Here is an 18,049-nt window from a genome sequence, read left to right as displayed (position 1 = left end):
CCCGGGCGCACTGGGTGCACTTCTTGAAGCCGCTGGGAGACTTCGATGTCATGGGCGGAAAAATCACGCCGGCGAGATCAAAAGTCGAAATGGCGGAAAAGGCACCCGAAAAAAACAAGGGGAAGAAAACTTCGACCTGAGACCTAAAAGCGGCCTACCCCGACGACGAAAGAAAACTTACCGGGGCAAAAAAGCTGAAAATAGCGGGGGGAAAAAAGACCAAGGAGTCTTTTTCCACACAGAATGGGGTTTTTTTTTTTTTTGAACAACACGACGAACGCGCGAGGTCGACTTTGCGGGGCCCGACACGGCGAAACACGACCGTACCGAGCGCGGACAAAAGAAGACTGACGAACACGAGCCGGTTCGGGCGGGAAGACGGCCGCGCATGCGCGGTGCGCATGGACGCGCGAGGACTAGCAAAGGCCTTTGCTAGTAAAGTTTCCGATTGGAGGGGCTGCCGTGGACGTCACCCATCAGTGAGAACAAGCAGCCTGCTTGTCCTCGGAGAATTTGCGTTAAACAGCTCAGAGAATGTCCTAATCAAATTCACCCCCAAGTATCTAAGTTGTTTATGAGCCCATCGAAAAGGAGAAGAGATCTTTAAAGAACCCACCACCTCCTCTGGAAGGGTTACATTTAGGGCTTCAGATTTAGCCATGTTGACTTTAAAGCCAGACACAGCAGAGTATTCATCTATCAATCGCTCTAAATGTGGGAATGTGGTCAGTGGGCGAGTAACAAACAGGAGGACATCATCCGCAAAAAGGGCCAGTTTATGGATTCTGTCTGCCACTCTAACTCCTGAGATATTGGGGTCCAGGCACAACCGAGCTGCAAAGGGCTCCATCACCATAGCGAACAACAAAGGTGAAAGAGGGCATCCCTGCCTAGTTCCTCTATAGAGCGTAAATAAGTCTGAATTGCTTCTGTTGACCCGGACACATGCCCTTGGGGAATCATAAAAAGCCTGAATCCATCTCCTAAACTGTAATCCAAACCCCATCGTCTCAAGGACTCTATGCATGAAGGGCCAGTGAACCCGGTCAAAGGCTTTTTCTGCGTCCAGACTTAGAAGACATAACGGTTTCTGGGTTCTTTTTGCCAAGTACATAAGGTCTACCGCCCTCCTGATATTGTCCATTGCTTTCTGGTATGAGACAAAGCCCACCTGATCTGGATGGATGAGCACTGGTAGAACTGGTGCCACTCGATTGGCTAATACCTTAGCCAAGATTTTTACGTCAGCATTTAACACTGATATAGGTCTATAAGACCAACAGTCCATATGATTTTTTCCAGGCTTGGGTAGTACTGCTATCCAAGCCTCCATCATAGACAGAGGCAAGGACCCGCCCTTTCCCACCTGATTAAACAAGTCAGCTAAGAGAGGGGCTAACTCGGGTGCGAACTGCTTATAGAACTCATTGGGCAATCCATCCAGACCAGGCGACTTGCTCGATGGTAAGCTTCTAATAGCCTCTTGAATTTCCTTAGGGGTAACCGGCTCATCTAACAGTTGTTGCTGCTGGTGACTCAGGGAGGACAACTCGCTATCCCGTAAATATGGATCTATTGATTCCATAGATGGATTGAGTTCCCTAGCGTATAAGGCCTGGTAGAATTCCCCAAATCTCCTACGTATGTCCTCAGATTTATCAAGATCTTTCCCAACCCTGTCCCTGATATTTAAGATAGTTTTGTCTACTTTTTGCCTACGCATCTTTATAGCTAAAAGACGCCCTGCTTTGTTGGCGAACTCGTAAGAGCCCAGCCTGCTCTTTGCATATAACATGCTAAGTTGCTCAGAATATATAGAGTCGAGCATTAATCTTTGATCACTTAGTTCTTTCAGGGTCTGTGAGGACCCATTTGCCTTATGCTGCGCTTCCAGTGAACGAATATTTTCCAAACAGCTTGCTACCTGTGCCTTACGGGTACCAGTGAATTATTCTATTTAGAGATGGAGTTAGATTTGAGGTCAACTCAGCCTTCTTGGAGGTATTCTCTCTGCCACTGGACAACTGAACTCCAGTGCCAGACAGAACCTAGGGGTCTCTGAACCCTAGATTAAAACATTGGTGACGCCGCATTCGATTTAAACACGCCACCAGAATTTTTGTCAAAGTGGGGGTTGATTATAGATCTTGACTAAAATTCTGTTGTTGTTTTATCTTCCAACTGAATGTTGCCCTTACTAACATGATTTTTGGCTGAATTTATAAACTGCTGTTTTACTTTTGCTTTCTGGTCTCTTTCTGAAACTGTTTCTGAGACTTTCAGAATTAAGATGCTATATTTGGCAATCTAATCTGTTGCCCGGTTTTGTTAAAACTCAGAGACAGATTTTTTTTTTTTAATGCTGCAAAACACAGCCTGGTAGATCTTATCGTGTTCCACAATGTGGTTATGAAGTTTTAAAAGTTTGCTTCATTTCCCTGAACAGTTCTCAATACTATATCTTAATTCTTATCTCTATTTCTCCTGCGTAGTCCCTCTTTTTTTTAGATACTTCCTGAGAACACTTCCTCTGTTGCTACATATATGAATTTTTCTCTCCCTCCACTCTCTATACCCCCTCCCCTCCTGTTGAAGACTGTAAGTTTCTCTGTTTTCAATTCTAACTTTACTTTTAAAGTTTTTTTTTTTTGCAAAGCTGCCTCCAACTTTCACTTATTGTACTTTCCCGTACTGCCAGTCATGTTTCCTTTCTGGCTCACTGACGTTTCCTGACCTTACGGACAGTCTGCAAGTCTCTCCTTTCAGACTTTTTATTTCATGTATGGGTTTATTATTCTCTTTATTGTTCTGATCGTTGCAACCTGCTCTGGGAGTCTGTCTCTCTTGAGAGGGATTCCCTGTTGTAAATTAACTTGTCTGTAGATCTGGATTTGCCGTTTTTATCCATCTGTAGTCTTGGTTTATTTTATCTGGTACCTTAACATCTATATTATAGCTTAATGTGACCTACTTTACAGCTGATGTGTAGCACTTCATTTCTGTCTAAACACTATTAAACTTGCTGGTAGCTGCTACAAGGTTTTTTTTGGTGCAACATATTTTCTGACACTTCCCCTTTTCTAGCTGGGGCGTTTCCCTCCCCATATCTAGTAGGCATCTCCGTGACTTTTTCAGTGACTTTACACTGTTCATTGCCTATTCATCATCCTACACTTAGAAGCCTGTCATTGCTGCTAGTCTTTTTGAAATGTTGAAACTGCTCCATTGTAATTAAAATTGGTTTCCCTTTAGTGTCTTTTCAGCAGCCCTATGTTACCTAACTTAATTTCTAAACTTTTTTTTGTTGCACTCCTATAGAAACTGTTTCTAAGATGCTCATTATTGCTTGGCAACAGTTTCTGCTACTTGTTTCCTGTTTCACTGAATCTATTGGCAGTCTGTCAGCCTGAACTTCTGAAGTTGTTTCTTAAGATTAGAGATTTCAATTTGTTTCCACCTGGGGCTTTCTCCTACGTCCCTTACATTCTATTTTTCAAGCGGGTAGAGCCCCTGCCATTGCTGCATGTATTTTATGGTTTCTGCATGTCCGGGATTGCATAAACAATTTGATGATTGCTTTTACAATTTAACCCTTAGCTGGTGATTGTTTTAGCAGTTTTTTCAGCAGGTGGCTAGCCCGGTTATATTATAGTGTTTCAGTCACGAGAGTTACCTCAAGCTCCTTTCTCTTTCCGCTATGGGCTCTAGCTAAAATGACTCTTCAAATAAGTCCTGATAAGCCGTCCTTCATATTAAAACTTTCTTCTCTTACTTTCTCTCCTCCGACATTGCCCCTCCCTTCCTTGGTGGCTGCTCTGTCTCACAACTCCCACTCTAGTGGTTTTACACTTTTTTCCCTTGCTATCCCTTAACTCAGCTTAAATAAGACTTGCTCACCATGCTGTTACAGGGCTTTCAAACTTTTTTTGTGTCTCTCATGGACTGCTTATTGATTGGTATGTTAAATCCATTTCTCTGAGCTATCTGCCAGCTTTTTACCCATCCTTAAGTTTAGCTCAGCCTTATACAACTGCTTACTCATTGGTTCATTATGGTTGCCTGTCTACTTTTATATCCCGCCCACTTCCTTTTTTACAGTGTGTCATTTCTCTTTGAGACTTCAATGCTAGACTAGCAGTACTCACTTTTGTCTTTAGATATGTTGCCAAGCTGCAAAACTTTTTTTTCTTTCCTTATTTATCCTAAATAGTTTTCTTCTTTTACTGTGATGGTTGGTTTGGCCAGCCGTGTTTATTGTCTGCCGATATGAGGCTGTGTTATTTTCCTGGACACAGGGTCCTGCTGTACTTTTCAAATATGCTCTTGCTATTATTTTACGCTCTTGCCCTAGATGCAAGCTTCCTATTATCGCTCCTAGAACATTAATCTTAGTCAGAGACGGTTCATATTGTTTATTGCTTTGTACATACTGCTTTAGCTGTTATCTACGGGAAACATGTACCCGGTGGTTTAATTTCAGACGCTGATTCTAGCCTACTCATACATAATGTTTGGTATTGCCGTATTAAAAGCTGCTTTAACCCAGCATGCATGCACTACGCTACAAAAGTCTTGTAATTAATATTAATATTCTTATCTTTTGACGGTCTCACGCTCCGTCTGGTTGCTTTACCCTTGCATTGCAGGGTTACTTCCTGTCAGCTGTTCCGTTCTAATGCTTTTGAGTTTCCTTCTTGTGGTTTGTTGAGTGGAAAATATATTGTCTAGTGAATGATGAACTTGGAATTTTTCACATTTTTTGTTCCGGCTAATGTGTTCCGACTAATGGCTCCTTTATGGTTGTACCTTCCCCCATGAGCTTACATGTGTTTTGTTTTAAAATATTTATTTTCCTTTTTACTCTTTCCTGCTTTACTATTTCTGAAGTATGTTTCAGGGACTTCTCCCTGGGACATGCTACACTCCTATTTTCTTATTCCCTCTTCCTCCTGTGTCACGCTAGAACCATTGGCTTTAATACCGATGCTTGAGGAATTGCTTACACCCACCTATTGGACTCATATCTGCCCCTTAGGTAGATGACGGTATAAACAAATTAGTAGAAATTGAGCAATATCCCACTTCATTCCTGAAGTGTGCTAGCTCCACAGCTCGACCTTTTGCCCCTGCATGAGTTAGCTTTGCTCTGATATGCGCAATTCTATAAGGGGACGCCCAAAGCATATGTTGCCATTCGGACAAGCTGACTAGGGGATTTTAAATTTTTAGACGTATATTTAAGTATCCCGTGGAGGTTAGTTGAATTGAGTGGAATCTTCAGTTGAATTGAGCAGAATCTTCCTAACCAGCGAAAATCCATGGGATAGCTGTCCTTCAAGTTCAGGGAACTTATTTCGCAGCTTCCTGGATTCTTTGAGGGGTAGTAGCCCCCCTCTTTTGAGGGTTCTACCATTGGAGTGAATCATGGCCAATGGAGAAGACTCTTGGCAGCCAGTAGAGAAGAATCCTGGTTGTAGAAGCATACCCTGGGGGACAGTATTTATAGAATAGGGTAAATATATTAGCTGACACTAGGTATTTACTCACTCACTTCTCAGGTACACATCTCTGTTTGCTGTTTTTGTCTCTCTCCCTTTTAATGTCACTTGCGGATAAAGCGTGGAGCTTTCCGCCAATTAGTAATTTATATTTTGGGTCCCTACATTGGAGCACATTAGCAGATGCGTGAGTATGATTGTGTTATGTCTCTGCACGTTCTACTATCAGGATAATCATTGCATGTTTTTGTAAACTGTTAGCACATTTTCATTCCTAGGTCTCCCTACTATCCCTGGAGCTGCCTTTTGAACCACTGACCTTGAACCAGGTTCTAGGTCTGGTCAATATATATATTACTATTCTAGATCATTGTTCTATAGCATGTTACAGGTCTGGAGCTTATTTGTAGACCACTTGCTCACTAGGTCCCGTTATTATACATATTGGGTGATGTTGTTCACTACTCATCATATCATATCTTCCTCTCCACCCCCAATACCAGGTACTGGTGATCTGACATCTCATCAGATCTCTGGTAGGGGCTTTCTGAAACAGAGCTTTCTATTTTGTGGTTGACCCCCCCTAAGCCACCAGGAGTTCAGAAGGGTGTGGTGATCCCGCCTACTGTCCTCTTTCTCAATTGACTTTCTGTGCTGGAGATTACATTGCACGAATCGTGAGTATATTTTTATTTACTGCATGTGTTACTAATAAGCTTGCCGTTGTATACTTTCATGGCCTGTTGGATTAGCTCTAATTTAAATGTTTTAGTATATTATTTCATTTAAGCAATGTTTGTTTGATTTGTGACGTGATGTTAAATACCTGATTGTTTTTGACTTCCGGTAAATTGCTTTCACTAGGAATCCGAGCACTTTTTAGTTCTAGTAGCTATAAATAGATTAAAGGTTTTCGATAATTTATCTTTGTTAGCTCCGGTACTCACATCCGGATTCTAAATCTGGATAAGACAGATATACCGGACATACTTGTCATTCTTATTCGGCTATCATATGACGGACTTCTTAGTTAAGGAGATCCCCTTACAGTTTTAATTTTATGGGTGTGCGTCCGTGTATTTGTTCTTTGATAATTGCATAATCATTCCAGATATTTTCTATGAAATGTTCTATATTATATGCCATCTAAAACACTGTTTATTTGTGACGTTGTTTAAGATAACTAGTGCTGATGTTCACTTCCTGGTTCTCTATTGGGGATGTGCTCCGTAAGAATGAATTAACTGTTTTAATTTTCCTTTTCATGTCTTATCTACTAATTTCAAACTTCCTCCCCTGCCTCTTAAAGATTTATAGTTTTAAAGCTCTATGTTCTTGGTTTGGTTTTGGAACTTGCTGCACACGTTACTTAGGCCCAGATGCACTAAACGTTTTTCATCGTTAAATGATCCCTTAAGGAAGAATTTCCGATCCTTTCCATGCACTAAAGCCTATTTTTCGACGGTAGTAGCAGCTAACGAAAACGGAATGGAGATGAGCAATTAGTGTGAAAACCCCATTGAAACGACATGCACTAACCTTTTCCGATTGCCTTTACGCAGGAAAAAGGCAGGAAAACTAACGAGAGGTCTGGACCTCTCGTTAGGACAGCTCTGTGCCAGGAAAAAGTGTTAAGTGAAAAAATAAACAAACTTTGAGCCAATCCCAGCGCATTAGCAGAGCTAAAAGCGCTGTGATTGGTCCAAAGGACCTCAGAAAACACATAAAAAAATAAAAATAAAAAAAGGATCGGGAGGGGGCAAGGGCGCTCATCAGGAGCGTCCTGTACGGACGGCCTTGCCCCCCCCCCACACTTTCCGCCGCTCCCCCCACCCCGAAAAAGCAAACCTAGAAGCCCCTGCCCCCCTCCCTTCCTCACTACTCTGTCACCTCAGCTCCGCCTCCCGACATCCTCCGTCCGCGCCCCGCCCCCTTTTGGGGTCGTCGCCGCCATTCCCCTCCTCCATCGGGCCCCCCTTCCTCTTACCGGGCCCGTGCAGCGCCTCTCTCCTCTGTCCGAAGGCGCTGCACGGGCAAGAAGAAAGCTGAATCAGCTGATGCCTGCCTTCGCGATGGCGCGTCTTTCTCCTGCTGCGCCCGCCCCTGTCTGACGTCAGTAACCTTAGGTTACTGACGTCAGACAGGGGCGGGCCCAGGAGGAGAAAGACGCGCCATCGCGAAGGCAGGCATCAGCTGATTCAGCTTTCTTCTTGCCCGTGCAGCGCCTTCGGACAGAGGAGAGAGGCGCTGCACGGGCCCGGTAAGAGGAAGGGGGGCCCGATGGAGGAGGGGAATGGCGGCGACGACCCCAAAAGGGGGCGGGGCGCGGACGGAGGATGTCGGGAGGCGGAGCTGAGGTGACAGAGTAGTGAGGAAGGGAGGGGGGCAGGGGCTTCTAGAAGTTTGCTTTTTCGGGGTGGGGGGAGCGGCGGAAAGTGTGGGGGGGGGGGCAAGGCCGTCCGTACAGGACGCTCCTGATGAGCGCCCTTGCCCCCTCCCGATCCTTTTTTTATTTTTATTTTGATTTGGGAGCCATGTGCTTGCGATTTGACTGTGTTTTGAACGTTTCTGGCATGCGCAGAGCAGCCAGCATAACGCTTGGCTGCTTTGCGCATGCTTTACGAGCCGATTACCGACGGGGATTGGTGCATCGTTCTTTCCAATACCGCACCAAACTTTTTGGGGCTGTGTTTTTGGAGCATGCTTCGTTATTTTAAATTCGGTAAAGGTTTTAACGTTTCTGATTTTTTTACGTTTGCTTGATGCATCTACCCCTTAATCCCTGTCTGAAGGTTAAACAAGATTGTTGCTTTTGAGCTGCCTATTTTTGTGCCGATGTGGTCAGAGTTTGAAATGCCTATCCATGCCTTGCAAGTTGCAACTCTCTCTCTCTCTCCCTGACCTTGCCACTGTAGATAATAGACGTGAGCTACTTTTAGCTAAGATTATAAGCTCTTTGGACAGGAACTGTTTTTTTGTGTGTATGGTGTACAGCACTGCGTGTGCCTTATAACGTTATAGAAATGATCCCTCCGCCTTTGCTTGTTTCTAAGTGGCTTACTGAGACCTTTTATTAATCTACAGGAAACAGATGCTATCTAACATAGAAATTTGAACTAGTCTCTGCTAACAAGAATTGAGTTCAATTTTTCTTTTTTCTTCCTTCTGTTTTAAACTATATTTGATTTGCCTGTGTCTGTAATCTCCTGATTATACGGGTTCTCAAGCCCCAAATGGCGCAGTTAAATTTCATTTCCGGATTCCATAATACTACAGTGCCTGCCTTATTGCTTCTGCAATAGGGTTTAGAATTTGAATGTGTTAAGTTAAAGCGACCAGGACCCTCCGGTCTGGCAAATAGAGATTAACCCTTGCATAACATAACTAAGTGATACACCAGAACTAAAGAAATTCAGGTTGCTGTTATTTCAGAGCAAAGTTAAGATGAGACTTTTTGCATTACAGAAGCTGCAGTACTAGCTACGCACAATTGCCGACTTCCTCTTTATTGGGAACCATACCTCTGGGAACAGATAAAGTAATAACCTTCTTTTCCTCTCCTGAAGTATTAATTCTATGAAGACTAATTACACCAGCATGAAGTTTTAATACGAAAACTTAAACTTACAATTTTTATTTGATATATAGTCCTGTTTTCAGTAGGCATAATGTCCAATGCTTGCAGTGAGCAGTAAACTCAAATTAAGCACAGGAAGCACGGTTATTTCGTGATTTCCTTAGGAACGAATGAGAGAGGTTAACCCCTTGTAGTTCTTATTTTCTTTGAAATTCATTTTTACAAAAGCTTTGAACTCAGTAGACTTTACATTATACAGGAATTCATTATGTGCTTCAGATTTTTAATAACTATATGGGTTTTTCTATGATTCTGTGTTATCCTTGCTACTCTTTGTTTAGAATTCAATTTACAATGTAGGCTTAAAAGCTGTTCCATTTATCACGCTGGTCTATATGAACATACAGTGGTGGAAATAAGTATTTGATCCCTTGCTGATTTTGTAAGTTTGCCCACTGACAAAGACATGAGCAGCCCATAATTGAAGGGTAGGTTATTGGTAACAGTGAGAGATAGCACATCACAAATTAAATCCGGAAAATCACATTGTGGAAAGTATATGAATTTATTTGCATTCTGCAGAGGGAAATAAGTATTTGATCCCCCACCAACCAGTAAGAGATCTGGCCCCTACAGACCAGGTAGATGCTCCAAATCAACTCGTTACCTGCATGACAGACAGCTGTCGGCAATGGTCACCTGTATGAAAGACACCTGTCCACAGACTCAGTGAATCAGTCAGACTCTAACCTCTACAAAATGGCCAAGAGCAAGGAGCTGTCTAAGGATGTCAGGGACAAGATCATACACCTGCACAAGGCTGGAATGGGCTACAAAACCATCAGTAAGACGCTGGGCGAGAAGGAGACAACTGTTGGTGCCATAGTAAGAAAATGGAAGAAGTACAAAATGACTGTCAATCGACAAAGATCTGGGGCTCCACGCAAAATCTCACCTCGTGGGGTATCCTTGATCATGAGGAAGGTTAGAAATCAGCCTACAACTACAAGGGGGGAACTTGTCAATGATCTCAAGGCAGCTGGGACCACTGTCACCACGAAAACCATTGGTAACACATTACGACATAACGGATTGCAATCCTGCAGTGCCCGCAAGGTCCCCCTGCTCCGGAAGGCACATGTGACGGCCCGTCTGAAGTTTGCCAGTGAACACCTGGATGATGCCGAGAGTGATTGGGAGAAGGTGCTGTGGTCAGATGAGACAAAAATTGAGCTCTTTGGCATGAACTCAACTCGCCGTGTTTGGAGGAAGAGAAATGCTGCCTATGACCCAAAGAACACCGTCCCCACTGTCAAGCATGGAGGTGGAAATGTTATGTTTTGGGGGTGTTTCTCTGCTAAGGGCACAGGACTACTTCACCGCATCAATGGGAGAATGGATGGGGCCATGTACCGTACAATTCTGAGTGACAACCTCCTTCCCTCCGCCAGGGCCTTAAAAATGGGTCGTGGCTGGGTCTTCCAGCACGACAATGACCCAAAACATACAGCCAAGGCAACAAAGGAGTGGCTCAGGAAGAAGCACATTAGGGTCATGGAGTGGCCTAGCCAGTCACCAGACCTTAATCCCATTGAAAACTTATGGAGGGAGCTGAAGCTGCGAGTTGCCAAGCGACAGCCCAGAACTCTTAATGATTTAGAGATGATCTGCAAAGAGGAGTGGACCAAAATTCCTCCTGACATGTGTGCAAACCTCATCATCAACTACAGAAGACGTCTGACCGCTGTGCTTGCCAACAAGGGTTTTGCCACCAAGTATTAGGTCTTGTTTGCCAGAGGGATTAAATACTTATTTCCCTCTGCAGAATGCAAATAAATTCATATACTTTCCACAATGTGATTTTCCGGATTTAATTTGTGATGTGCTATCTCTCACTGTTACCAATAACCTACCCTTCAATTATGGGCTGCTCATGTCTTTGTCAGTGGGCAAACTTACAAAATCAGCAAGGGATCAAATACTTATTTCCACCACTGTATCCTAATGGTCAATTGTGTGCATTTATTGACTTAATAAGATTTGTGATTATATTCTTAAGTTTTGAATTTTGAATTTTACTATAATGTTTTAAGAAATGCTCCTCCTTGTCTCCTGCTTATAAAGCGGCTCCTCCTCTGTATTTAAAATATACTCCAAATTATGATTAGATTTCTGGGGATATATAAGCTTATTTTTGGCTTTTTCTCGGTATCCTGATATGCTCCCGTAATTCAGGGCCCGAATTATGCAGGCATAAGACGGATCAGATTACAAATTAATATAATTTTCATTTTCCAAATTAGCTCTGAACTATTACAAAGGACTATAGGTTATTGTCTTTCTCATCTGACCTATTTAAAGCTTGTAAAGGTCACGTGAGGAGGCCTCATATAAATATATAGTTTTTTCATCTTGTTTTCTACTTGTAATTTGTGATTTTATATATTGAAACTAAGCTCCACCTACTGGTGCCCCAAGGAACTAACAATGCATTCTTTGACTTTTCTTTCTAATGATCCTGTGCTAAGATTTGACTACTAGGCATTACTTGTATATCAGCTCTATTTATTAAGTCCTGTAAGTTGACTGAAGACTGCTGATCTAATTCCTGATCTACCGCCTCCATTCCAATCTGGTACTTCTGCTACAACCGTCCTCTGGCAAGAGAAGGCAGCGCCAACTTCTCCAATGAGAATTTTTTTTGTCCAAATGATGTCATTAATTTAGACCTTCTTAAATATTCCATTGTATTAAATATTTTTGCAGGCTGCTCATCTTTTCCAGAACCTGCATGGCGCTTCACATATGAACTCTCTATTACAACAGACAGCGACCATGATTTCAGAAGATACTTCCATCACCTGGACTAGTTATGAGTTTTAATTTTCTGCACATTAGTCTTCTACTTTGACTATGACCTTTTCCTAGGCTTTATTATCCCTACAGGTTTAATCATCAGTAATTATATTTCTGTCTTGTTTATCAGACTTCACAAGCCAGAAGGGGGGATATACGATAAAAACAAAGATCTGGGTGCTGATGATTATGCAACCTCCAATTCCGTGAACATGAGAGACTTAGCCCATAGAAAGTATACCCAGATAGAGTTGAAGCTGTGACCTCTACTACAGCCAAGCCTGAGAACTATACATCTTGATTTCACCTGAAAAATATTACAACCTTCAGTAAAGTCCAGAACTCAGAATCACAACAGGAGACATTTCAGAACCAGGAACTCCGGCACAATAAAGCCAAGCCAATCAGGAGATAATTAATTTGAGATTCATAGTTGCTATTTATGGACATTATGGACTCATATTTTGATTTATTTTTAGTCTAGCATTAACCCTGTCTATTGGAAAGGGTCTATTTTATTTTCTTAGTGCTTCCTTTAGGCTAATTTATGTTGCTAATGACACAGTTTCCATTGCAGAAGGACATTTGTAATTCAACTCTTGTTTTTAGATTTAATTTTCTGTGTACTTTCATTTTGGCATAATTAACCTTTGACATGTACTTTAACACCTACCTACCCAATGCACCTTTAGGTTAGTTCTAAGCTCACAACAGTCTGTACTGTCACATGTGGTATCCAACCCTGCCTTACATAAGTACATAAGTAATGCCATACTGGGAAAAGACCAAGGGTCCATCGAGCCCAGCATCCTGTCCACGACAGCGGCCAATCCAGGCCAAGGGCACCTGGCAAGCTTCCCAAACATACAAACATTCTATACATGTTATTCCTGGAATTTTGGAGTTTTGGAGTTTTCCAAGTCCGTTTAGTAGCGGTTTATGGACTTGTCCTTTAGGAAACCGTCCAACCCCTTTTTAAACTCTGCTAAGCTAACCGCCTTCACCACTTTCTCCGGCAACGAATTCCAGAGTTTAATTACACATTGGGTTGAAGTTTCATCGCATGCCCCCTAGTCCTAGTATTTTTGGAAAGCGTGAACAGACGCTTCACATCCACCTGTTCCACTCCACTCATTATTTTATATACCTCTATCATGTCTCCCCTCAGCCGTCTCTTCTCCAAGCTGTATAGCCCTAGCCTCCTTAGTCTTTCTTCATAGGGAAGTCGTCCCATCCCCGCTATCATTTTAGTCGCCCTTCGCTGCACCTTTTCCAATTCTACTATATCTTTCTTGAGATGCGGCGACCAGAATTGAACACAATACTAAAGGTGCGGTCGCACCATGGAGCGATACAACGGCATTATAACATCCTCACACCTGTTTTCCATACCTTTCCTGATAATACCCAACATTCTATTCGCTTTCTTAGCCGCAGCAGCACACTGAGCAGAAGGTTTCAGTGTGTTATCGACGACGACACCCAGATCCCTTTCTTGGTCCGTAACTCCTAACGTGGAACCTTGCATGACGTAGCTATAATTCGGGTTCTTTTTCCCCACATGCATCACCTTGCACTTGCTCACATTAAACATCATCTGCCATTTAGCCGCCCAGTCTCCCAGTCTCGTAAGGTCCTCTTGTAATTTTTCACAATCCTGTCGCGATTTAACGACTTTGAATAACTTTGTGTCATCAGCAAATTTAATTACCTCGCTAGTTACTCCCATCTCTAAATCATTTATAAATATATTAAAAAGCAGCGGTCCTAGCACGGACCCCTGAGGAACCCCACTAACTACCCTTCTCCATTGTGAATACTGCCCATTTAACCCCACTCTCTGTTTCCTATCCTTCAACCAGTTTTTAATCCACAATAGGACATTTCCTCCTATCCCATGACCCTCCAATTTCCTCTGTAGCCTTTCATGAGGTACCATGTCAAACGCCTTTTGAAAATCCAGATACACAATATCAACCGACTCCCCTTTGTCCACATGTTTGTTCACTCCTTCAAAGAAATGAAGTAAATTGGTCAGGCAAGATTTCCCCACACAAAAGCCATGCTGACTTGGTCTCAGTAATCCATGTCCTCGGATGTGCTCTGTAATTTTGTTTTTGATAATAGCCTCTACCATTTTCCCCGGCACCGACGTCAGACTCACCGGTCTATAATTTCCCGGATCTCCCCTGGAGCCTTTTTTAAAAATGGGCGTTACATTGGCCACCCTCCAATCTTCCGGTACCACGCTCGATTTTAAGGATAAGTTGCATATCACTAGCAGTAGCTCCGCAAGCTCATTTTTCAGTTCTATCAGTACTCTAGGATGAATACCATCCGGTCCAGGAGATTTGCTACTCTTCAGTTTGCCGAACTGCCCCATTACGTCCTCCAGGTTTACCGTGAAGTCAGTAAGTTTCTCCGACTCGTCCGCTTGAAATACCGTTTCCGACACCGGTATCCCACCCAAATCTTCCTCGGTGAAGACCGAAGCAAAGAATTCATTCAGTCTCTCCGCTACGTCTTTGTCTTCCTTGATCGCCCCTTTTACCCCTCGGTCATCCAGCGGCCCAACCGATTCTTTTGCCGGCTTCCTGCTTTTAATATACCGAAAAAAATGTTTACTATGTTTTTTTGCCTCTAATGCTATCTTTTTTTCATACTCCCTCTTGGCCTTCTTAATCTGTGCCTTGCATTTGCTTTGACACTCCTTATGCTGTTTCTTGTTATTTTCAGACGGTTCCTTCTTCCATTTTCTGAAGGCGTTTCTTTTAGCCCTAATAGCTTCCTTCACCTCACTTTTCAACCAGGCCGGGTGTCTTTTGGACTTCCGTCTTTCTTTTCTAATTCGCCTTCATACTGACAAGGCCAGTTTGCCTTAGTCCAAGTAGTTATTCCCATCACCTCTAGCCGTCTCCAGGGAGAAACTCTATTAGAGTTCCTAGGGGGGGATGCCAGATTATTTTAAAATGCTCAATTAGGTTGCAGCTGACCTTAAATCCACAATGATCTGTTGGTTGGATTAATTATACCATATATGCATATAAGCAAACTATTCTACTAAATATAGGTATCCTATATGTTAGCATACACCTTTCTCTCATTGTTCCCCATGTGGTAAATACAAAAGATTCTTTTTGGATTCTTTAATTCAACAAGCTGTTGTTGAAATTTTAACACTGATTGCTATGGTACCATAGGAGTGATTGAGCTACTCTGGAATGATAGCAATAATGGAAATTTTGCACTTTCATATTTGCCCGAGGGAGCTAGCATGCTTCCAAACTTGTTAAGTAGTTAGGTATTACAAATCCCAATTTCTTCCTTTGAAGATTCATATACCTATAGAAAATGTTACTACCATGTTACTCTGTGATAGAAGCCCTAACTGTTGCCCTCAGCCTATTCTAAGTTACTTCATTGGCACTCTTGAACACAAAGACTCCCCTTAATAATGTCTTGTATACTTATACTGTCCACCTCCTTGGTGCTCAGAAAGATCGTTTGGCTATGACGGGTAAGGAGGACTAATTGTCCCAACCTAAGACAGCCATCGGTCAGGGTACTAGTCTTATTGTTCTGAGGTGTGAACATAAGGCCTAGATGATTGACTTGGCCTACTATAAGTTGTCAAACCATATATTGTTGAAGCCCTTTCCTAAAGGCCTTCAAAGGGGGGAGATGTATAAAAATGCTACAGCTATGAGCCTTGGTCCCCTGCCTAGACTTTGGTTCAGGCTCTAAAATGAGGGAAAAGCTTACAGGCCTGTGTGGCTCTTGCTTGAACTCCCAGTGTTGGAGCACTGCAGAGAACAACAGGAAACACAAGGGTGGGGGTCCAAAGGACAGAGTGACGTGGTCAGTCATGGTCTTGCTTAAGATTTGTGGTCAAAGCAAGCTAAAGACAAAACCATGTTAGCAAGATAAAAGCTACTCATTAGCATGAGCCAATCAGTGGTAACCATGACATTAGCATAGATCCAATCAGGTATATCTACTGTCATATTATTCATATCCTGAGGGCACCTATAAAAATCAGGGTATTTCCTGGTTTAAGCTAGAGAGAAGGGTTGCCACTCTCTCTCTCCAAGGGAAACCAATGTGAAAAGCAGAATTGACAAATTACCTAATTGCTTTCCCTTGTAAAACCTTTAATTGGTAAAAGAAATTATAAAAGATTAGGAACTAATTAACACCTGTTTGCAGCTGGATTATTATATTCCTATAATTAATTGATTGTACATGCCTGTTGTCAATCACTGATTTGACTTGCATCTTGGCAAATAAACTCCTCATCCCAAATGATGTTCTGTGGACTTCACTTTATGATCAGAGGCTGTAAGTGTAAATGCTTTTGCTGTATCAGGCTATCTTTCGCTGCATTGTATAACTAAATCCAGTTTGTCATAAGGCTGGTATCTTTCCTTAGACCTACCGTCTCCCTTAGTGGCAATTCCTTTTAGAACTTCACAACTTCTTGATTAGCTTAGTACCAGTGAATTATTCTATTTAGAGATGAAGTTAGATTTGAGGTCAACTCAGCCTTCTTGGAGGTATTCTCTCTGCCACTGGACAACTGAACTCCAGTGCCAGACAGAACCTAGGGGTCTCTGAACCCTAGATTAAAACAACACGTAATTTTGAAGACCTCTCTAACTCTGCTGATCTCATTAAGTGTTGCAGGATATCAGTAACATATATGAGACACCTCTTAGCATTTAACATATCTCTAATAATGTGCTAACTCTCCTTACCTTTGCTCCATGAGTAGAGCCTCCTCATGCTGGCGGTTTTCATTACACCAAGTCTGCAGCTCATTCTGCATAGCATCCATATCTTCCTGAATATAGTTCATGATTTTACCCAGGGGAAGGGCACTGCGGCACAGCATCTGAATTGAGGTGCGCAACTTCTCAATCTCTTTTGATACTATGTCCTTTTCCTTCATCTTTGAAGCATCAGACAACTGTGGTTTCCCCTAGTTTCAGTTGAAAACAATTAAGAACATAGATGATACAGTGAATAATGCAGCTTCAAATAATCAAAATTGCACATGCGATGGTAATTTAGGGTAACAATGTTTGGATTTGGCAGGATATAGTTGGATATTACTGTGATGTTGCTTTACAACTTGATACATTATATTCAGAAATAACTGATCAACAGTGGCTACAGAAAGGCTATACCCTCTTCTTAAACATTCCTCTTTTGTTGCTTTATAGCCTGGAAGTAAAAAGCAGTGCTTGTTCCTTGTATAGTAGGATCATATAATGCACCTTTTAAGCACCCAAAGAATTACATTTTAAATCCTCCTTTAAACCTTTTGTGAACTACCAGATTTCCCCTTTATCTTACTTCATTTCTAACTCCTTATGTTTCACCAAGACCTTCTGGAATAAGATTGCAGCCTACAAGGCATTCAGATTTTATTTATCTGGCCATTATTTTGTGGAATGCTCTGCCCAATTAATGTAAAAGTGAGAGTTGTGGTCTCAAATTCAAAAAGGTCATTAAAACATAGTTTGTTTTATTGGGTCTTTGAGAGTAAGGCACAAAGAGTGAGGCTCAGGAGTGGATTTTTCCTAACTGTTTTACCATGAGTCCCCCCTTTAAATTAGCAAGGAGCATAATTTTATTTCAGCTATGTCTATTTTGATTGGTTTCTCTCACCTATATTTTTGTGCCACTATTTTATAAACCCACTTAATGTCTTTTAGTGATGATTTTTGAGTCCTCGTTCCTAATCTGTCTCTAGCAAAGTCATAGAAAATAGACCAGCCTACCAGTCTTATACAGGTGGTGTCTCCTTCTCTGATTTTGTAGCAGGGGCGTAGCCAGACAACAGATTTTGGGTGGGCCAAGGCAAGAATTGGGTGGGCACCAAGTGTGCTCCCCCCCAAAAAAAAATTATCTCAGCTGGTGGGAAAATGCTTCTTTCCACCTTGGCAGCAGGCATGCACTGAAAACTGAGCATGCGCAGGTGCCGGTGTCATGGAGAGTAGCGTTTTCGTTACCATCAGGGGAAAATCTTCAGCTGGCGGAGCCTGGGATTCCCACCAGTTACCACTAAACATGTGCTAGTGTTGGGTGGGCCTGAGCCATAAATGGGTGGCAAGCG

At 42.4% G+C, this 18,049-nt stretch overlaps 1 protein-coding gene across 2 annotated transcripts in view; it reads right to left on the bottom strand.

Moving 5' to 3' along the window:
• The window catches only part of TRAF3IP1 (TRAF3 interacting protein 1), a 1,208,890-nt gene that overhangs the window by 140,779 nt on the left and 1,050,062 nt on the right, over positions 1-18,049 (bottom strand). For both annotated transcript variants that reach the window (XM_030210669.1, XM_030210670.1), the window contains one exon: positions 16,686-16,909. In XM_030210669.1, the coding sequence (XP_030066529.1) occupies positions 16,686-16,909 (224 nt within the window). The remainder of the gene's footprint in view (positions 1-16,685; positions 16,910-18,049) is intronic.

This window comes from Microcaecilia unicolor, chromosome 7 (genome assembly GCF_901765095.1).
Source record: "Microcaecilia unicolor chromosome 7, aMicUni1.1, whole genome shotgun sequence".
NCBI classification, from domain to species: domain Eukaryota; kingdom Metazoa; phylum Chordata; class Amphibia; order Gymnophiona; family Siphonopidae; genus Microcaecilia; species Microcaecilia unicolor.
Note: the sequence above shows the minus strand (reverse complement) of the source record. Positions and strands in the feature narration are given on the sequence as shown.